Source organism: Salarias fasciatus, chromosome 5, assembly GCF_902148845.1.
Source record: "Salarias fasciatus chromosome 5, fSalaFa1.1, whole genome shotgun sequence".
Lineage (NCBI taxonomy): Eukaryota > Metazoa > Chordata > Actinopteri > Blenniiformes > Blenniidae > Salarias > Salarias fasciatus.
This window is the reverse complement of record NC_043749.1, coordinates 13,610,613-13,631,755: the sequence shown is the minus strand read 5'-3', so window position 1 is coordinate 13,631,755 and position 21,143 is coordinate 13,610,613. Positions and strand designations below refer to the sequence as shown.

Genomic DNA, 21,143 nt, shown 5'->3' with positions numbered 1-21,143 from the left:
TTTCACAACGACGGTTCATATAATCAAAGGTTCAGTGAACAAACAGTCAGTACAAAGCAGGCACCCGGATGAGGCTTCCAGTCTTTATTGTCCTGGTGAATTCAAATAATTCTCATTTTAAAAACAAAAAGAAACTGCAGATACCAGCAATAAGATAAATATGAGGACAAGAATTTATACACCTATTTATAATAGTGTGGTTATTTACATCTTCCTCAATTTTATTGATTTGCTGTTGTGTTTTTCTTTTTTTTTTCAGGGTGGGGAGAAAAGATTTGGATTTATACAGCTGAATTTTCACTTAAGTCTGGATTACAGATATGAAGTAAAGCTTCTCTATTCAAAGGCATGAATGAATATATTTAGGTTTGGGGGACAGGGCCAACCGGCAGCCACGGCACGCTGAGGCCCCGCCCTGTTCACACGCCATTACCAAACAGAATGTTTCACTAACAAGAAAAAGCAATCTAATTCTTAATCAGTCCCTCACATTCCAGATAGCTGTTGTAACTTTTTTTTTTTAAATCTGAAGAGAATGGAGGGACTTCTGATGTTTTCTACTCAACAGCTGAATACTAAGATCACAGCAAGAAAAGCCGCCGGCGCTTAGTGAGAATGGCGTTTAAGGTACTGCTGTTCCTGCCCCCCTCTATCTGATGGCATGCGGAGATCGGGCCTCCGATAAAGAGCGAGTTCAAGTATTGTCAATAAAGCACCACTTTTATTCTAGTTTATTTCGCTTCACTCAGTGTGCTTTGAAGATATCAAATAAACATCGCCGTTTGGATACAGAGCTGCGTTAATGTACACGAGTCGTCAGGACAAGCTGTTGGGAGGAGAGCCGGGGGTCCGATTCAGGCAGCAATCAGATAATGCTTAAAAAGACACATTAAAATGATGCTGGAGCTCAAGACAGACCGCCGAGGTCTGATCACACGGCTCCGTCACATCGAGACACACCAGAAGCAGGTAGATGATGCAGTCCTGGAGAATTCAAAGTGCCCCCTTTTGGTCAGGTTGCAGGAATCGAAAGGCCGCTATTTCAATGTGATTAGAAAAAAAAATAATACTAGCAGGGTAAAACTCCTCTCGTCAGTTAAGGGCCCAAGAGAAAACAAAGCCCGTGCTGTGCATTACACAAATGAAAATTTAAAAAAAAAAAAAAAAGGATGGCTGAATATGAAGAAGGCTGAAAACATGAACCAACAACCAGATGTTATGATAAAAAAAAAAAGCCTGGTAATGAGAGCCATCCTCCTCTGTGTTCTGGATTGTGACAGATCCAGCAGGCCCGGAGCTGCTGGCAGCTTTCTGTATTGCTCTGTTCGCTCACCACTGCCGGGACTCGGCCTGAACGTCTGCACAGCCAGAATTTTGGAGATAACTGCAGGCGTGGCCTCAGGACCTGCTCGCATCTCAGCTGATCAGAAACACCCTGGAACGCTTTGGTTGAAACATGTGCATTTGGCTTTCTATAGTTCTGACGGTTGTTGTGGGAAACGGAGACGTCTGTTTATCTACATGCATGACGGCACTCTGACATTCTGTTCGTCCACAAACAGGATCTGGATCTGTTCACACTCTTAGTCCCGGGACTGGTCAATGATGGTGAGAGGTCGGCAGGCCACCGGCTGCGGGGAGGAAGTCTCTTCGCTCGTCTAGTCGACAGCAAACACGACAGAAATCAAATGAAATACGGGGGAAAGTGGGATTAATGATGTTTAGTCCGTGGAATCTTCTTTCACTAAAGTAGCTTGATGTGTGTGTGTGTGTGTGTGTGTTTGTGTATGTGTGTGCGCATCCGAGTGTCTTTATTTGCCATATGCGATTCGGCGCGGCCCCTCAGTTTGTGTCCATGTGGTCGTCGGCGGGTTCGGGAGCCCCTCCCAACGAGGCCGAGGGCTGAGGCTTGGAGGGAGACTCCTGGTCTCTGCGCTGATAGAACAGCACGTAGGCTGCTTTAGTCTGCAACAGGAGGACAGGGATGAGATTACATCTGGAGAAAAGGGAACACCCGACACCGGGAACTCAACCTCTCACACCTTCACACGGATTAAAGACACTCTTGATGTGCGACGGGAGTATCAAAGAACAAAAGTCACTACGAGTTCTTGTTATCGATTTCACAACGATTTCTTAACCAACTTCACACATTTCAAAAACAATATTTCAAGCTAATCTGTGTCAACACTCGTATCACATCCGGTCAAACTGTTTCTCTCACAGCCTTCAACATTAAACAGTAACAACTCACCACAATCTGGTCCTCTGAGGCTGACGAGACGCTGCTGTCGTCGAAGTAATACCACTTTCCATCCACTTTATTCTTGCCGTAAGCCGTATCTGTCGGAGAGAGGGATGGAGGTGTAAACAAGGCGCGCGAACCTGGCGCTGCTTCAGCCAGGGAGAGATCAAATTCTCATCACTCATGTTTATATAAAATAAACACTCCAGTCTCCAGAGAACAGTGGTGGGATGAATGTGTGTGAAGAAAACTACAGCGGCTGAAAAATTCTCATCTAGTGCAAAAAGTTGAGAATAATCCTGAGAGAGGAGCAACACTCACAGTGACCCCCTCCCATTCCTCCATAGTGGTTTGACACGGCAATGAGGTCGTAGACGTAGGGGTCCGCCTTCGGGTCACACACGAACTCCGACATGTTCAGGTCCCTGGGAAAGACACACACCGTCAGCCAAGACTGCATGGCTGAAAGGAGAAAGAAAAATCCTCACTCCTATAATAAACTTTCAAATAAAACACCGTGCAGGAGCCATCCTGAGTCAGCATGACTCAGCTTGTTCTGAAAACAGGATTTCAACATATTCTCTGCTTTGTGGTTTCTGGTGAATCAAGTTCCTTAACAGAACTAACATGAAGGACATTGCGGACTTTGCTAACTGAACCAACGAGTTAATGACACACAAAGGTGCAGGGCTTTGTCTGAACTCTTACACAATCAGAGATAAGGACAGGAAGAACACGGGCTCTGAGGTATGACAGACTGGCGCCAGGTAACAGGAGTCCCTTTTCTTGTAAGTCCAGTACAAGTTTCCTCCTTTACTTCCTCCACTGGATTTGATGTTACAGCTCCCTCAAGTGTAGAAGTCTCACTGATGCAGCTTTTTCCAGGTGATCTGACTGACGAGCAATATTTTAGAACCGACAGAGGGGAGAAATGCGTCCTGAAGGTGCGGCGAAAGGGAACGGATCGCTCTCTCACTAACAGATCCAGCGAGAGAATTTACTTCATACCTGATGGGGAAGTCGACCACGGTGTCCAGCTTGTCCCTCCAACATCGGTTATAGGAGAAACGCTTTAGGTGGACGACCAGAATGCGCGGCAGCGACCACAGGTCAAACTTCTTTGTGGCCTGTTGGTGCTTCTTACATGTTGGACAATACCTACGAAGACGACAACAGTTTAGATCACGAAGGAAAGAATGGTGTGAAACTGGAGCTCCGACTGTGTTTGAGGCCGATGATGATTCACCATGGGTCATGCTCTCCCAGCGTCTCCATGGTTGTAAACAGCTCAATGCATTCTCTCAGAGCCACGGTGGCCTTCTTTTTCTGGGGCTGCAGCATGCTTTCGTGCTTCTCATAAGCCTGCGCGGAATTATAAACAAACATTGTTAGGCCGTTTACACTGTGCGTCACGTGACGGGCAGATCTGCATCGACCCACTGACCTCCGCTTCCTGTTCGTCGTAGCACAGTTTCTTGGACTCGGCGTCCCAGTCGATGGCCACGGTGGAATGTGCTGCAGAGTGAGAGGAGGAGCTGCGTGAGCACAAAGTCGTTCTCACAGCGAGCGCGGATTGCAAATATAAACACTGACGGTTAAGTTTGAGGACGTTTCCATCGCAAGGCAGCGGGCTGATGTTGGCCGTTCCGTAGGAGTTGACGATGCTGAAAGTGAAGAGTTTGGCCGTGTCTTCCTTGGAGCCATTGTCCAGGTCGGAGGTCTCCTCCTCCTCTTCGGACTGTCCGTTCTCTGGCTCTGGACTCACCTGGTGGTCCATGGCCTCCTCCTCACCTGAAGACACCCAACAGCAGCATCACTTCCTGAGTCTTCCTGCTGTCGCCGTGTTGCTGAGCGGATGTTTGCGTTGACTTCTTACCATCGTACAGCCCATTAGTCTCATTGCAGGTCCCTGAGTGGTTGCTGCCATTACTGGAGCTCGCACTGCAGGAAGCCCCGTCTGACAGGGGGCTGCCGCAGCCTCCCAGGCCGGCACTGAGAGTCGAAGACGTGGAACATTCGGGGGCCTGGCTGCAGCTGGCGAAGGTGGCTGAGGCGGACGCCCTGCTTTCACTGTTGGGGCTCTGGGATTGTTTCACATAGCGTCTGCGACATCAAAATAGTGACATTTAATCAGGAAAAAGCAGCCTGAAGAAACTGCATGACAATGTATGTGGTAAATGTAAAATCATTCACTTTTGAAATATTTCTCACTGAATGCCTCCTTGTTCAAAACATCATCAGCTTCACATGCCTCCCTCCTCTTTATCTCTTCACACAAACATGTAGATTCTGTAGGTCAAACATGGCTTCAGTTTTAACACACCCAGTGTAAGTACCTACCCAATCCTCTCAAGAATCTTATCATAAAGAACGTCTGCTATGAGGTTCTGTCTGGGCACGGTGATGAGTAAAGGCTGGCCGAACAGCATGGTGCTGGTGGAGCTTCCAGCATGTTTGGAGTGGCGCTCTCTGAAATACACAGGCAGGTTCATCTTCTCGCTGTCCTCCTCCTGGACCTCGTACCTGCACAGAACAGCACCAAGCATCTTTAATGAACTGAAAACACAGAAAAACGCCTATACTTGGAATATTTTTTTACTTTCAAATATCACGCTTACACAAAGATGTCGTCTTTCTCCATTATTTGGTTGAGGCCATCATCTCGCCTGTATATCTTATGGAACCTGTGATTGTAAACATCTGCCACCACCATCTGAAAAACAAGTCAAAAGAAAACTTAGCACAAGTTTCATCTATGGAAACCTCAGTGAAAGCATGTATATTTCGGTAAACTTAAAAAAAAAAAAAAAAAAAGTGGTGAAGAAGGAAAGGTGCTGACATTTTCTGGAGGGATTCCACAGAGTTTGGACAAGGCGCTGCACAGGTCTGTTACTGAGCCCATTTTGGGGACCACTACTCGATACTGGAACAGAAAGAGGAAAAAAAAACACATAAGACCATCTTATAGTAGGAACAGATTCTTTAAATATGTTTTGAAATCTACTGCAGACACAAATACAGGAGCATTTTTATCAGCAGGAGCTTATCAGTTTAATCAAAGATAAAAGTTCAAACTCGGGGTTTGTTTTCAAACTCACTTGCGTGGGTCTTGACTGAGGGTCCGATCGCACCAGGAAAACCTCCATTGTACGGTCCTTCTTCATGGGCAGAGGCAGAGTGAGGTAGCAGAAAGGGTCAAAGGTCACCGACACCTTGGAGCACTCCGGGCACACCAGTGTGGATTTGAAGAGGCCGTGGAAAATGTCAACGATTATCGAGTCGTTGCGCAATCGGTGGTTTGTCCAGGCTTCCTTGGCAACTATCTGTAATTTCAGAAACAACAAACTTTGATGAGAAACTACGCTAAAAAGACCTGTTCCTCTTTTCTTACTGTGAAATAACGATCTTAATGATTTTTCATTAATCAAAACAACAGCTAAACGCCACATAAAGACCGTTCATATCAGATCTTTTCAACACATTTGTGAAAAATGCCCCCCATATTTTACACAAACGTGTACATATACCTCATCTGGACGGCCCTCTGCATCCCTCAGGGCCAGATAAGGCTTCTTCTTGACACGGTTCAGATCTTCATGGAGACCATCGAGCAGGAAGGCCAACAGCTCCTGCGAGTCTTGCTGCTGATATCCTGAAAATTGGGGAGCAAAGCGACCGACCTGCGTCTGAAAAACACAAACAGGAAGATGTTAACTCTGTAACTCCTGACTGATGTTGGCAGGGTAAATTTCCCCTTGGCAGAAAGCTGCGTGACGACTCACTTTGAAGGTTCGCGGGGCCACATAGCTGCTGCGGCTCAGCCACATCTGCTTTACCAGATCTGCATAAGCCTCGGCAATCTCGCCCCTCATTCCCAGCGGATTCTCCCGGTTAATCTCTGCCTCGTACTGGTCATTGAGGAAGTATTCTGTGAGTGGAGACGCGTTGCTGAGGCACTGCAGGAAAAGAGGAAGAAACAAGAGTACATGAGAATAAAACGCAACTAAAATGGCGAGTGATTTTATGAACAGATGCTCCAAGTGCATGATCTTTATTTTATTTACCTGGAGGGCAGAGTTCATGAAGCAGGTATTGCCCAAATTACTGAGACCACACAGGCCGGGCTGTGACTGTGACTCTCTGTAGTTGTAGGAGGAGCTGTAGGAATTATAGCCCCCAAATCTGCTGGAGGAACAGATTTGTTACTGATGGTGATGGAGCCAATAGTGTGTGTGTGTGTGTGTGTGTGTGTGTGTGTGTGTGTGTGTGTGTGTGTGTGTGTGTGTGTGTGTGTGTGTGTGTGTGTATGTACTGAGAAAAAGTCTTCAAATATACCAGTTTAGCTCAATCACTCAAATAATAGTAACTCACCACAGGAAATACAAGCATTTTAGGTAAAACTTACAAGGCACTAAAAATGAGATTATCAATATTACTATATCACCACCTCTTGTTCTACTTGTCATTATTACAGTTACAGTTCAATACTTCGCCTGGACACATGAGAAGTGTTGCTGGCTTTGAAGTGAGCATGAAGCTTGCCTGTGCAGACTCCCTGACAGAAAAACTAAATTAAAAAGACTGAAAATTTGTTATCGTTTGTACAAGAGCAAAACAAAAAATTTACTTGAAGTGAAAAAAAACTTTCATTTAGTAGCAAACCAGACCACCTCTTAAGTGAAATATTTGCTAGACAGCATACGATTTACTAATACAAACATCATTTCAAAAGCTGCAATGAGCATGCATTTGCTAAAAAAAAAAAAGACAAGACAAGCAGTGTATTTTTCATGAGGGGAACTTCAAAGCATGAGCCAATCGGCAGTAATATCATCATAAATAAAAACCATCTCTTGCCTATTGCTGGAGGAGGTGCTGTTGTTGAGTGTATATCCAGGGCTACAGTTGCTGTCTCCATTGGTTACTGTTGAGGAGATACTGACGGATGAGTTGGTGGAGAGTTTTGGGGAGGTAGTGAAGTTCCTGGATGGGGTTGTACTTGATCTAGTGAGGAAAAAAAAAAAAGAGAGAAAAAAAACATGTTTCATATCAACACATTTCTTTAAGCTATTCAATTCAATCTTCAATTTTCATTGTCATAGTAAACATGACAAAATTAGTTCAGAGCATTCATACACTGCACAGAAATTATATGTTGGAGCAAAATTGGTGAAAACTTGTTTAATCTTGTAAAGGGGCGAACGATTAATTGCATTGGCGTCGCCAATTTGTCGATATCACAAAAGGACAAAACGAGATTTGCTAACCGCAAAGGCTGCGGTTTGATCTGACCCATGTTTTGGTCATGTGATCTGGTGCGACTCGAGAGTGAGCTGGCCGAGTGGAGCGCTTTATTCGCTGACCCATTCTGGAAAAGTAGGTGGCGGTATGGCTCTAAGAAGTAGTTGCCAACCGCCATTGAGTCCAATGAAGAAGAGCCGAGTGGAGCAGTCTACCTCACGTGGTAACACTACGAATCTGTGTCAGCACTAGAAAAATCATCAAAAAACCTTATATGAAAGTTGCATGGCAAGAACGCCAACAACCAGTGCTTTAACTTCCAGTAAAGTAAGTACCGGCCGACAGGGATCACTGACTCAACTCTTTGAAAGTGTTACTCCATATGAATGTAATTCAAAACGGCACACAAAATTAGCTCAAGCAATAACGGAGTTCATAGCCAAAGACACGATGCCCATTAGTACACTGACCGGGCCTGGGTTTACGGCTATGGTGAACAAAATGGACACGCGGTACAGACAACCCTCATGCACATGTTTTAGTCAGCTTGCCATATCTGAGCAATGCGAACAGTGCAGACAGAAAGTGGCAGCGGAGCTTAAAACAGTGGAGTTTCTTTGTCACGGCAACAGGGTGTCAGGAGCCATGGGACTGTGCGAAAAGGTGGTGGGGCACTTCTCCCACAATTGGAAGAAGAAGGCAGCAATGACTGAAGCACAAAGGAAGCTCCAACTTCCTGAGCACAGCCTCATCACTGAATACCCAACAAGACGGGGTCTGAAGAAATGATGGTTTCCAGGGTGCTAGAGCAGCTCAAATGTGTCGTCAGGTGACCGATACACACGCTCCCTCATCCCTACCTGGCAGGGTATTGAGGTATTGGAGTCTGTCCACAAAACACTGCATTCTCTTCTAGAATTTACAGATGCTCTCTCAGGAGAGGAGTATGTGAGTATCTCTTAACTCTACTCTATAAACTAGTTCTTAACCTTCCGACCACATCTGTTCTGGCTGAAGACCAAAAGGACTAGCAGGTCAATCAAAACCAAGATCTTGGATCTCAGTGATAAATACAATGACCACAGCATCCATTAGCTTTTGGATGTTGGATCCTGGACCCCAGCTTCAAAACCCAGTAAATGGTCTACACTTAAATAGCGCTTTTCCTCTGCATTAACAGATCTACCCATTCACATCCATACACCAGTGGTGACGGCCGCCATGCAAGGCGCAAGGACACTCCGACATGCAGACAGGAGGAGACAGGAATCGAACTAACAACCTCCCGATTGCAAGACGACTGCTCTCCCCACTGAACCACAGCCACACAGTACATCACTGCAGACAACATTCCTGCCATTAAAACCCGACTTAGGACTGAAATCAGTAAGGCGTGCCATGCACCTAACCAGGTTAGTAACATGATAACTGCTGCGGCATCTACAGCGCCTCCTGCGCTCCACCTCATGCACCTCATGACTCCTGCCATTGATGGAGAAGAGGACCCATTAGCCTGGTGAAGGTGCACCAGATCAACTTTCCACACCTATGCAATACGGCCCACAAGTATCTCTGTGCCCCTGCCACAAGTGCTCCGTCAGAGCGTCTTTTCAGCACTGGAGGGAATACAGAGACTTGCACTCGCTCATCTTTAAAACCAGCAAAAGTTGACATGCTTGTTTACCTAGCTAAACATCTGTAAGGTGCAAAGAACTATACAGAGGAATCTCTCTGGCTGACAGTGCCATACTCACTGTGCACTTTAGCATTTTGTGTGCTGCTGTTACCGAGTAAACATAATACTGTAAATCCTTTTGTTCAATGTGAGATTTAATAAGAACATACATTATTTGATTTTGCACTGGGAGTTTGATTTCCCTGTAAAATGTCCAACTGGTTAAAGCAGACATTTGTTCTTTTCCTGCACTTTTCTATGGGTGATGTTACTGACAGGATCAGTGAGTTTTATTTTTCTATATTTAATACATATATTTATAGACTGTAACGTTCAGACAGTGCTTAAGAAGTGCAGTCCATATTTACATATCAGGTTTCATTACATGTGAAAAATTGGTTAAACATGTTTAATGGGCCAAGCCACAGTTTTGTTTTTATTTTTGCAATTTGCACTTTAAATAAATCTAATACCGTTTATGATAAAACACACTGATTTATTGGTTGTGTTTATTAAAATTTACATGAGAAGAGGACCTTGGAACAATAATCACAGATTTAATCGCAATTGCAATATTGAAAAAAAAAATGCAATTAGAATATTTTCCAAAATCGTTCAGCCCATATCTTGTATGACCCTTAATATGCATGTGGCAAAATGCAGAACAGAAAACAAAAACAAGAAGTTTACTCACTTTGAATAGGAGGCTTGTCTGGGCCATGTCCCATCCTCATTCTTCAGCTCAATTACAAGAACCTATGAACCAAAAAAAAACAAAAAACATTTGGAATCACAATCAGGCTTGTACAGCAGACTCATGTCAGAATATCATCTCCAAGACTTTATTCTGATACATCTGTCACATGAGGCGAATCATCATCTGCAGGTAGGTGCGGCAAGACTGAATCAATCTGTTTTATTTAATTTTCAATTTCCATTTAAAATGCATTAAAGTGCATTTTAGAACTACCTGAACAGATTAGGATTCCATAAGCTTGTCTTGGGGAGAAAAAAAAAAAATTTTCATGCCTTCAGAATATTTCCATACCTCTCTGCAGTGCCACACTATTGAAAACTCAAGTCTCTCAAAAAGCTGCTGAGCAGCCAAAGAAGACCCCACCGTTCCACAACAATGACACATTATGAAGACAACAATACATATTTTATTGCGGAACTAATGTACTGCACTGCATTAGGCACATGTTCCTGTTCCTTTGTGGAATGCCTTCAAATAAATTATGTATGCACAATGAGCACCAGTATGTTAGTAGACTGTTGTGTATCAGTGATCCCAAGGTTATCTGAATAACACAGATCGACATTACCTGTCCCTGGAAGAGACCGGCATCCTGTACAGTGCTGTCCGGTTTGTTCAACTGCTCGTAGGTGTTGCTCATGTATTTGTTCCAGAGCCTGGTTTCCTTCTCCGATGGGATGTTGAACAGGGTCCTCATCTCCTTTTCAATAGTATCTAGAAACATGGAGGGAATGATAGAAATCACAGTTATTGTGTTGAAGAAGGAAGTCATTTTCTCATGTATAATGTCAGCACACGGATTTAAAAAACAGGAAATACTCCTTTCGTCAACTCACCTATTGTATCAGCTTTACTGAAGTGACGTGTGACCACATTGTCCATGTTGTCATTCTCGCACAGATTAAGCTCCAGCAGATAGACTTCCACCTTGCAGTGCTTGACAAACATGCCATGTTCAACCACCTGAAGAAGACAGACCCATTTCAGAACCCAATATGTTCATGAAAACATTAGGATCTAAGCACCCACGTCACTAATTTTTGCTTATTTGCGTCTCCTTTTAAGGGGGGGATGTATGACGGCATTGGTGCATTCTACAGATTACGGATTGTTTTCATCAGCCTTGGGACAACAATTCTCAACAGCATTACCTTTCTGACGATGGGTCTCTGGCCATCAAGACAGCTGTACCAGCTGAGAAGCTTATTCCAAGCCTCAGTGGGAACAAGGACATAGTCCAGCTCATCTATCAGGTGCTCTTTCAGGGCCTGAGTCTCCTGATCTTTAGGGTGGAAAAAAAAAAAAAAAAAAAATCACAGACAGGAGAACCAATATATTAAGATGTTGTGTTGAGCTTGTTTTGAGCTAAGCAATCAAAGTTACCTACTAAAAGAATTCTTGGAAAATATACCTGAAAATAGTCCAGAGTTATCAATCGGTCCTGGATAGAGGCTGCGTTCTCCAACATTGTACATGTCCCAGCTGTCGAACCCGACATACTTCTTCCATTGCTTGAACCACCGGCTGTCTATTAGATACCTAAAACAGATCAGCAGTTGAAAGTGAAGACAAACTGAGATATTTCGTTGTTCCTTCTAAAAGTGCACACGGTTGGAGCTTACATACTTGGACAAAAAAGGGTACAAAGAAAAACAGTATTCAGCCCAAGCCGTCCAAGAACATTACGCAACACCAAACTGCCTTAACATTTGCAGATATAGTAACAGCAAGCTAAGTTAACTTAATCTCATCTAAAGAATCTCCTTTACTTAATAGGCTTGTCAGTATGTAGTAGCAAGTATTCACAGATAGGCTATTTTCATTTGACGTGAATATAAGTGGGGGAAAAAATGAAATTGCTTTATAGTTTCAGTAAAATTACCTATGAAAAGTTTACATTTTCACCCAGACATTTTTCTGAAGCTAAACATCCCTGTTTGCGTTGGAAAACACACCTTCAGTATCACAGGCATCATGAAACACAATCTATAGGTAGAGTCTGACTCACTTAAATAGCTGCATGAACACATTCGTTTTATAGCTAGCATCTGACATAAGTGCCTGGTCATCCGACTAAATCGGAGACATATTGTGCAAACGCTTGCTCACCAGAGATTATACTTTAGCGATAGGGGTGGTTCAACACAGTGTTTTTATCGCATTGGTTGATAAAACAGGCCGGGCCCATTGAAGCCGAAACTATCTTTGCCAGCACAGGTGGCCGGTTTAAGGAGAAAAAACATACAACTTGACTCGGCCCGTCTCGACAAGCAGGTAATATCAATAAACATTAATCCTGTCAGCAGACCCAGTTCCTGATCAACTCCCTTGCCAGAAGCCGGTTTGACTAGATATAGAGCCCAACACTTGACTTCGGGGCCTAAATTACTATGCTAGCCGATTAGCTCAACATTAGCTAATGCAACCCAACTTATGACAAGAAAACACGAGTCAGCGACTGCACAAATTACCCAAATAGGTACAAGATTTTATGAAATACGGCTAACGCGAAAGCCAATTATCAAAGGCACCACTTACACAAGACCGATATTAAGATGGGCTAACTAGCAGCTAGCTGTGCTAATCTTCCAAAATATCAGTAGCATAGCTTTCATTTTCACTTGAAACCATCGCTATCGCTGTCATTAGCTCGCTAGCTTTAGCCTGTTAGCATTTCCTGTTCTTCATTAACTGCTGCTGGCAGGCTCACCTACGGCCGATACCGCCACTTACCATTCGTCACCCTTTCGCAGAGTTCTTTTCAGAAGTAACCCTATAGTCTGTTTTTGAGACTCCGTGGAAGGTGTTGGCGTTTGTGCGGCAACCGGCTCCGAGTCGGAGTCCGCCGCGTTACCCGACTCGGGTCCGCCTCCCTCGGCCATCATGCAGCCAGTGTGCCGGTACCGTGAACGCGCTGCTGGCTCGGCTACTGGTAGCAGGAAATCTTCTTCTTCTACGACTGAAGCAACTCTGGGGATAACAGCTGTCAGCGCCTCCTAGCGTTCAGTCCGCAGCACTGCTACAAGCAGCCGCTATGAACGCACACGTGATGATAACAGTAAATAAAGGATTTCTTCAGGAAAATATGATATATATACCAGGAACTCGTTAAAAAAAATTCCCGCAATATAAAAAACAGTATGCCAAAGGTCCAATCAACGTTACTGAAATAGAAAATAATTAAAAAAAAAATAATTGACTAGAAATTCTCAGTAAATTCAGTTTCTAAATTATTTACTGTTGATTGAAATGTATCTTCACCTTTTTTTTTAATATTCAGCTTTTTAGAGTCTTAGAAACCAATATTTATTCAAATGAAGATTGATTAATGATAACTGAATTACTTGATAAAATGGGGACCCAAATGGAATTATCCAGAAACAGTATCTAAAGGTTAATGTGCTCTAATTTACTACATGGCCTAAATTGAATTTGACACATTTTCTTTCATTAAAAATCAGCAATGCCCCTGAAAGCTGTTGAACACTAGACTTTGTATCTATTTGCTCTGTAGGGCTGCATGACTTTCATGTTTTGACCACCTTGTTTCCTTACTGTTGTAATTTCATTGCATTGTTCATATGATGTTTTGATTTAGAATACTGACAACTAATGGGACATTGTTTCAGTTGTCCAATGCTTCTTAAACAGGTTTTGTAAAGCAGCATTAGCACCAATACCATTCAGATGCTGAAGCTACACTGAACCATGTCTTCAGAACTTTTTTGGAGTTAGAAAAAAGGCATTTGTTGCATTTATGAATGCAGAAGATTGTTTCAAACATAAGTCAATTTATTGAAACGGAAATTTTTTTTGAAACTATTAAATATCTTCAAGACTTTTACTTATTTTTAGTTGAATCTAACAGTATCTAAAAACAGCAAAACATGCAGCTCTAAATTTAAAAATGAGCTACTATTAATCAAACTTGTAAATTATTTTAATTTTAACCTGTGAAATGCTGCCTGTAGTCTGTCGTAAACAAAACATGGGTTCACTTAATTTATATTACAAACATGTGTAATAACACACATACCTTTCCAACCCTCATCCTTGTTTCTCAGTTATTAAATTGCAGCCTTTGTCCATTTTTCTCGACGACATAATGGCAGCAAAACCTTCATCGCAGGACAAGCTGATAGTTAACCACAGGATTTAACTCGGAGTAAAATGCTGGCTCCATCCTGTGGAGCACTTTTAATAGAAGACATATTGCCATTTCTGGCAAACAAGGCTGCCCAGGTGTCACCAAAAACAGTACTCGAACGACTTCAAATAAAAAAGTGGTTTATAGAGGGCAACACATAAAACCGGATTGTTCATCAAAACAAACTTTTTTACTGTACAAAACAAAAGAGTTACATTACAAAATAAACAGTCTATATAATTCAAAAACACAAGGTTTCAATCACATAAACATGTCCTCTACAAAAAGCCTTTTCCTGGTCTCACTTTCATTTCCAGGAAGCCGACACAGAACAGCTCATCTATTGTCTACCATTAGTGATTAAAGATTTGTCAAAGTATAATATAATCAACAACTTAGAAAATGCCTTTTTTAATGTTTCTCTTTAAATATGATACAAATTAAAATGGAAACAGCTATTCTAACTGCAAATGATATAAGTGAAAACAAGCACTGGGTAGTTTAAAATCTATGACCTAACAGCACATTTGAAAGCCAGGAATGATGCGTTCCCATTCGCAAAACGTAGCCTGACGACTCATCCTCCTCTCAAATGTCTTAAATGTCTGTAAGATGAACAAACAGAGCAACAGTTTCTAATGTGCATTAGCCAGCAGCAAAACCAGTGTATATTAAGTCATTTCAGATGCTTGATGATGAGGAATGGAAAAGTAGATACATTTGAAAAGACAAAGACCACAAAGGAGTTCATGTAAATGTTGCATAACATGAAGGGATTTGTCACGTCGGTGGTTTTAAATTAAAAGAAATCCCAATTTCTTTAATCAAAAGGCTTCAAGTATCAGTAACGAGGCCATCAGAAGATACCGCTCGGGAGCTCCTTGCTAAACATGCCATCAAAGTCCAGCTCCCTGCTCATCAGATCCTCTTCTACGCTCTCCAGCGCCCACTGATGATCGGTCAGCTCCAGAGCCTCCCACTCCGCCTGAAATCAAGGAACAAACATCACATGAAAAAAGCGCCATAGCCTGGAGCTTAAAGCCACGCTGTCACTACAGTACATACTTTAAAAGCTTTATTTGTATCAGCAGGCATGGCCATGGCGGCACCGCTCATCTGCTCTTGCATGATCCTCGACTGGTCTGCACCTGTGGAGATTATGTCACACAAAGTGTACACAGTTATGGGATGTAAAAACAATTAACTGTCAACAGCAATGAGATACTAAAAAAAAAATTGAAGTCACAGGTTGTGCTCAGATTATCAAAAGTAACCGATTATGAAGGATTTATATGCAGAGAATATTCCAAAACCAACAGATGTTCAGCATCAGACACGACACAGCACTTCAGATTATCTTGTAGCTTTTTAAACTTACCGTTATCCTGCCCAAGAATTAATGAGTACATGCTTCGGAGGCCAAACACATTCAGGAAATACCATGATGCTGAGCTCACCCTAGGAAATAAATATACACACAACATAATGAAAAAAGGTCACACACTTGAGATTAAAGCATAATGACTAAATTGATATGGTATATGTCTATAAACTGTGTCAGATTGGGTTTTAATAGTTTACCAGGAAGCATCCAATGAGAGCAGCTCGATTCCTTGCTGCAGCATGGGCTTAAAGCGAAGTGTGAGTGGGAAGGGAACCTTAGCTGTGTGAAGAAAATCAAACCAACAAAATGTCATTGTACAACTGACATAAAAATATTCTGTATTCATGGCAGAAACGAAGATACCACTGAATATATATAGGATGTGCTGCACATTGAAAACTGCAGCATCTATGAGAGAGTGAGGCCATTACTTGTAACGAATCCTGAAAATGTCCAGTTGATCCAGCCACCGATGAGGATCATGGGAAGCACATTGGTGACATTTCCTTTCATCATGTCAGTCAGCATGCTGGGATCTGTGAGAAAATGTAGTCATATAGGTTACAGTAGAACAAAAAGAGCCATAACAGAAAAAAATAAAATCTGTAAAATACTGCATTGTGTCTTGAGGCATTTGTTCTAAAATTCAGTCTGCTGAGCCTTTTGGTTTGTTTATGCAAGATCACTCTTCTATTGAGAAATGGAAACTTTCCATTCCAAGGCATTATTGAAGAATATTTAGATTTATCTTTCTACTTTTGTCCATCTTAGAGTAATTAAAAATTCCATTATCAATCATATATTTATAGTAAAACATGTTACAAATAGTAAAAAATGATCTTAAATTACTCATTTGTGGTTTAACTTTTCTAGATGGGATGTATTTCCCACTATGTGTTTGAATTATCTGTAAAAGTCAAGATATTATCAAAAGTAGTCACTTCCCTGGTGAAGAGAGAAATGTCAGGTTATGACATTTAATGGATTCAAAAACAGTAACCTGCCAAAGCAATGTAAATGGAACCCCTTTAGCTGAAGTGTAGACTATTCCATGAACAACGGAAAACCTTTGTATTGCACTGAAAATGTCCTCTTTAGCATTGATTAAATGTGATTTGGTTTGTTGGTTCTTATTTTTATCCGATTTGTTTAAATACACAGAGTGTTATAAGCAGATCACCTGTCATTGGAGAGGGTGGGACAACCTTTCGTTTGGTCTTCTTGAAAAATCCATCTTCCTGATTGTTGAAGTAGAACTTCCTCATCAAAAATGACTAAAATGAAGAAAAACATTAAATCAAAGAATCTTCACGATAGACACATAAACTACTGATTTTCCTCTTACTTTGTGCTGAAGAATGCTTACCTGTTTGGGAATGTATTTTCCATTTTCTCTAAGAATTCTACTCCGAATAAGTACCTGGCTGGATATGGAGACGAAACAACACACTGAATTCAGACTGCAGGCACTTCAGTTAGTTTATTTAGTGTACATGTCAAACAATGTTATTACTGACCTGTCTGAGACTTGCTCCAGTGTCAGCTTCTTGTCACTCTGAAGCAGAATGGACACATAATGTCGAATCACCCCAACGAGGAAGGTGATGAAGACAATGGGCAGCACCACCCACAGCCGGATGTTGGAGTCCAGCAGAAGCTCTGGTTCAGCCATGCTGGCTGGTAGGAGCTGGAGCTCAGCTGAAACATTTTCAAAACAAAGACGACACGTTCAGTTCAATTCGAGCAAAGCGCAGCTGCAGTGCGAGTTACTGCAAATCCTGGTTCCTGTGAGAGCTACAGAGATGGGCTGTCACTCCGTGTCGCTAGCAGGTCGATAACGGTGAAAATTCGGCCGATAAAAAAGCAGGTAAACATCACAGTCCAGGTGTGACTACGCGATGCGGAATTCATTTAACAGAAGAATAACACGTCCAGTTTGAAACATCCGCTAGGATTAACAAAGCTGCCATTAGTGCTGAGCTAGCGGTGGCGCTAGCCAGCTGGCCCGGCTACCTTCTTCCTGATGTCCGGGTCACGGTGAGTGGGAGCGGGTCGTCCTTTTCCACTCAGTCCCCCTGCTGCCAGACACGCAGTTGGTGCGCTGTATGAGGGAGATAAATGACTAAAGCAGCATTCAGAAGTTGGCATTCAGTGGCGCTGCCATCGCGCTGAGGGGAGCTCCGGGAGATGAGAACAGATTTCTGCTTCTGCAGCTCATCCGCACATCCGTTCCAGACAGCTGCAGCGCCCCCCAGTGGTGATGGAGGAACAGCGCCGAGCTTGTTTTGTTTGGGCGGTTTTACGGCAGTGTTGCAATACTGCTGCCCCCTGTTGGTGGATGTGCCTTATTGCTGGGATGAAAGTTACACATTACAAATACATTACTGTTTTAAAATACTATTTATGAGTACTGAATTGATTCATGTTACTCAAAGGTTTTGTGATCAACTTTGCTACTTCCACAGTTATATATATATCAATACAATCTATATTTGGTATAGGTTGTACCAAATATAAACTATTAAAAAATACCACGGAGTGTTTCTAATCTTAAATTCATTATCAACCTGTCATCAGCGTTGTTGTAGTTAGTAGGCTTATTCTATGTTTACACTTGTTATCGAAACAACCACTTACAGTGCAGGGAATCTATTGCAGTGTTCTCTCCACAAATAGTCATCAAACATGATTGAAATGTCTTATTATTCAGAGAGTTTGCAACAAGTTCACCTGTATATATAAAGGATTGTGTCGGTACCGTATGCCAACCCTATCCTCCATGTTGCATAAGCCTCATTAAAGGCCAACACACAGGCTCAGCTCTCATATCCTTTATTCCTGTTTCTAGTCATAATGTATTTCACAGTGTTTCTGCTGTGGGCGTACACACATTTACTGAGACACCTTTTGTTTTTCTTTAGAAGGCTTCTAAGCTACTCACCACTCTCCAGAATGTTCTTCCATATTTAATACTGCATGGAAAAACAATCAGTTTGGATTGTGCCATAAGTGCCAGATAATGAGTCATCTCACACATATAGCATGCTGTGAATCACACATTGTTCATACTGTATGATCATCATTGTATGTATGCAGTTTCGTATTTTGTTAATGCGTTTTGTGCAACATTTAAAAAAAACATATTTTTACTGGATTTGTGTTTAATTCCATTTGAAAGATGTTTTACTCGCTCTGAACACAGGTGGAAAAAGAGAAGGAAATCATTTAAAATATTTTCTAATCCAGAAAGAGCTTCATTGATGATTGGCTTGTAAATGTCTTTAAGATCCAAAAATATGCATATTTGATTTTGTAGATAATGTTGTGATCTGTAATGAGAGTGGTGAGCAAGATAATTTTATTTTGAGAAGTGGTTAAGTCTCATTTTCAAAGGAGAGGAATTGATATGAGCAATAGAAAAAAAAAGTACACGTATGTGAATATCAAAGAAAACAGTGCAACAGTGATGTACACTGTGGAGCTTCAATTTGTGTTGTTGGAATCTCCACAGTTTTCTCTGGTTATGAGAGCAAATATTCAGGTTGTCATTATCAAGCACCAGTTAACAATATAGAGGCAATTATTTTTTCTTTCTCATACCAAACAAAAGGTAATGTAAAATTCATTAACAAAGTTATGAAATAAATTTAGTCAAACATATTCTACACCTCCTGACTTTTTCAAATAATGCAAATATGTATTATTTTTTTCTTTTGGTAGGAATGAAGTTTTATGATTGCATCTATGTGTTTCTCTGCCAGAGAGTTATGCAGGTCGACTATACATCAGATTATGGCTTCTTTGTTAATCACTGTGATTTTATCAATGGCAGAATCAGTAATATAATTCTGGCACTTCTGGCAAGGAATTTTCAAGTATAGCAAAGAAAGGCAAAAAAAGCTCCTGTCAATGTAGACAGATTACTTAGAGGTACAAATACTGTCAAGTAACTCAACTCTCTGATGCTCTTTATTGACACTGTCATGTTTTCACTTCACTAATTAAATTCAATTCAGCTTTATTTATATAGTGCCAATCTTCAGGGATGAAAACCTTGACCCCTACAAATACCACTGCTCAGTTTTACATGCCAGTCATTGTTAGCCAATGGAGATGTGCTAAATGCAAAATGCTACTGATTTGTGATTTATCAATACCATGACTAGAAAAGAAAACCATTAACTACTTTTCCTTTAACAACTAGGGGGGCAGCTATTCCAGAGTGTTACCACCACATCAGTGGAAACACCACAGTCTCTCTCCATTGCAACACTTTGCTGCCTCAGGTACCCATACAAGAGGTAAGATTAGTCAGGAACTACTCCACTACTAGTATAGAAATGCATGGTCTGCATAGCGAAAAAACTGTCTGGTGTGACACATTTGCACAAAAGGGAACTCAAAATCTTGTGTTAATCTGCTGGAGGCTGGTTGTATCCTTAATCAGAAATCTCACATCACACATATTCACCCATTGGGACAAATTAAAGACAAATTTAAAGAAATCCTTAAAGGAAATTCTCACCCAAATTCTTTTAGTTTGCAGCCTTGGCTAATGCTGCAGCTAAACACCTGACCAGTCTCCCCAAGTAGTATAAGAGCCCAAAGAGAAAAAGGAATAACTAAAGTACAAGTCAGTACGGCAGAAAAAAAAAAAAAAAAAAAAAAAAATGTGCCTTTACATTCTCACGTTATCTCACATGTCAGTGGCTTTTCATTAATGATCTAAGAAAGGGACCTGGCCTGGTCCATGTAGTTTGTTGATTTCTTTGTTTGTCTTCACACAGATGGGAGGTTTTGAGATGCTGCACCTCATGATGGAACAGTTTAACCTTGCAGGGCCACAGATTACAATCAAGGTCTACTTTGCTCTTTGCCAATATTTCCCTTTCGCATTGTTTGTATATTAAAGTAATCCCACACCTGTCAGCCTCTCTGCGTCTTCATATCACAGACTGATCTGATTGCTCCTTCACTGCCAGCAGTGATCCGGAGGAGGATAGTCTGGAAAGAGCAGTGGAAGAGGGGGAAGAGGTGGGAAAATGAACAGACTGGAAGAAGATGAGTTGTCTGCTGTGTCCATGGCAGTTCTCCACCAAAGACGCTCCGCTACGTCACCATCAGATCTCTGACCTCCACAAGGTGAAGCTGGCAAACAGCAGGCATATCTAATGTGCAAGTAACCATGAATATTCACAGCTCTGCCATCTGTCCAATCCATGGAGTTTCAATACCAAAAAGAATTTATGAGAGGAAGATGTATTCATGTAACCATAATGTCTGTTTCCACTTGAAATTGAGAGCTGTTTGTAGAAAAGCCTGGACACTCACACTGAAACATACTGGGAACATAATGTTCCAATCAACGGGCTGGCAGGATGGAAAAAAATCCTGGACACCACCTACAATGCGTCACCGCTCCCATCTCGGTGAGAAGAAATACATCAAATCCCAAGTTTTGTTCAAAATAACGCCCATCTTACCAGCAGGTCTTTTGACAGATGGAATCTGTATGTCAGCATGTTCCTTCCTCTGCATAAAGTAATTAGCACTGTTACCTGAGGGGCAGCTGAGTCTTATCTGTCTCCTTAAATAACTGTCTTTGCTCCTTCACACGGGCTTCCTTGAGGACTAAAGACACAGGCCTGGGTGTTAGAGGAAGCTGTTATGAACGCTCAGCATCTGACACCTACC

General features: G+C 41.9%; 2 protein-coding genes across 5 annotated transcripts; both read right to left on the bottom strand.

The window, feature by feature from the left end:
• Nucleotides 1-69: 69 nt before the first annotated feature.
• Nucleotides 70-12,844, bottom strand: usp4 (ubiquitin specific peptidase 4 (proto-oncogene)). Of its 2 annotated transcripts, none has more exons than XM_030091283.1 (22): nucleotides 12,652-12,844; nucleotides 11,330-11,457; nucleotides 11,070-11,200; nucleotides 10,755-10,881; nucleotides 10,487-10,632; nucleotides 9,856-9,917; nucleotides 7,103-7,249; nucleotides 6,310-6,427; nucleotides 6,028-6,201; nucleotides 5,773-5,931; nucleotides 5,344-5,568; nucleotides 5,085-5,168; nucleotides 4,864-4,958; nucleotides 4,586-4,768; nucleotides 4,122-4,348; nucleotides 3,839-4,036; nucleotides 3,690-3,760; nucleotides 3,492-3,607; nucleotides 3,254-3,403; nucleotides 2,567-2,670; nucleotides 2,255-2,343; nucleotides 70-1,965 (listed from the first exon to the last, which is right to left on the bottom strand). In XM_030091283.1, the coding sequence occupies exons 1-22, from the start codon at nucleotides 12,801-12,803 to the stop codon at nucleotides 1,843-1,845; spliced, it is 3,009 nt and encodes a 1,002-aa protein (XP_029947143.1). In that variant the 5' UTR covers nucleotides 12,804-12,844; the 3' UTR covers nucleotides 70-1,842. The 2 variants fall into 2 exon arrangements, with proteins under 2 accessions (XP_029947143.1, XP_029947142.1); XM_030091282.1 differs by having other exon boundaries at nucleotides 6,310-6,438; nucleotides 7,111-7,249.
• A 1,392-nt stretch (nucleotides 12,845-14,236) lies between these two features.
• Nucleotides 14,237-17,674, bottom strand: emc3 (ER membrane protein complex subunit 3). 3 transcript variants are annotated; one of them, XM_030092501.1, is made up of 9 exons: nucleotides 17,463-17,674; nucleotides 16,967-17,133; nucleotides 16,816-16,873; nucleotides 16,630-16,723; nucleotides 15,881-15,985; nucleotides 15,647-15,728; nucleotides 15,444-15,523; nucleotides 15,131-15,213; nucleotides 14,237-15,050 (listed from the first exon to the last, which is right to left on the bottom strand). In XM_030092501.1, the coding sequence occupies exons 1-9, from the start codon at nucleotides 17,595-17,597 to the stop codon at nucleotides 14,922-14,924; spliced, it is 933 nt and encodes a 310-aa protein (XP_029948361.1). In that variant the 5' UTR covers nucleotides 17,598-17,674; the 3' UTR covers nucleotides 14,237-14,921. The 3 variants fall into 3 exon arrangements, with proteins under 3 accessions (XP_029948361.1, XP_029948362.1, XP_029948363.1); XM_030092502.1 differs by having other exon boundaries at nucleotides 14,858-15,050; nucleotides 16,967-17,147; XM_030092503.1 differs by having other exon boundaries at nucleotides 14,858-15,050; nucleotides 16,967-17,126.
• Between the last annotated feature and the right edge of the window lie 3,469 nt (nucleotides 17,675-21,143).

What these genes read in the sequence shown, in the direction of transcription:
- emc3 (XM_030092501.1), bottom strand. Translation starts at nt 17,597, where the DNA reads ATGCCAACTTCTGAATGCTGCTTTAGTCATTTATCTCCCTCATACAGC. An exon ending in CTGGAGCAAGTCTCAGACAG is followed by an intron (nt 16,874 to 16,966) that starts GTCAGTAATAAC and finishes CTCCATATCCAG; the next exon opens with CCAGGTACTTATTCGGAGTA. An exon ending in CTCTCATTGGATGCTTCCTG is followed by an intron (nt 15,524 to 15,646) that starts GTAAACTATTAA and finishes TTTATTTCCTAG; the next exon opens with GGTGAGCTCAGCATCATGGT.
- usp4 (XM_030091282.1), bottom strand. Translation starts at nt 12,803, where the DNA reads ATGATGGCCGAGGGAGGCGGACCCGAGTCGGGTAACGCGGCGGACTCC. An exon ending in AAACGTCCTCAAACTTAACC is followed by an intron (nt 3,761 to 3,838) that starts GTCAGTGTTTAT and finishes CTCACTCTGCAG; the next exon opens with CACATTCCACCGTGGCCATC. An exon ending in GTGGTCGACTTCCCCATCAG is followed by an intron (nt 2,671 to 3,253) that starts GTATGAAGTAAA and finishes TGTCTTTCCCAG; the next exon opens with GGACCTGAACATGTCGGAGT.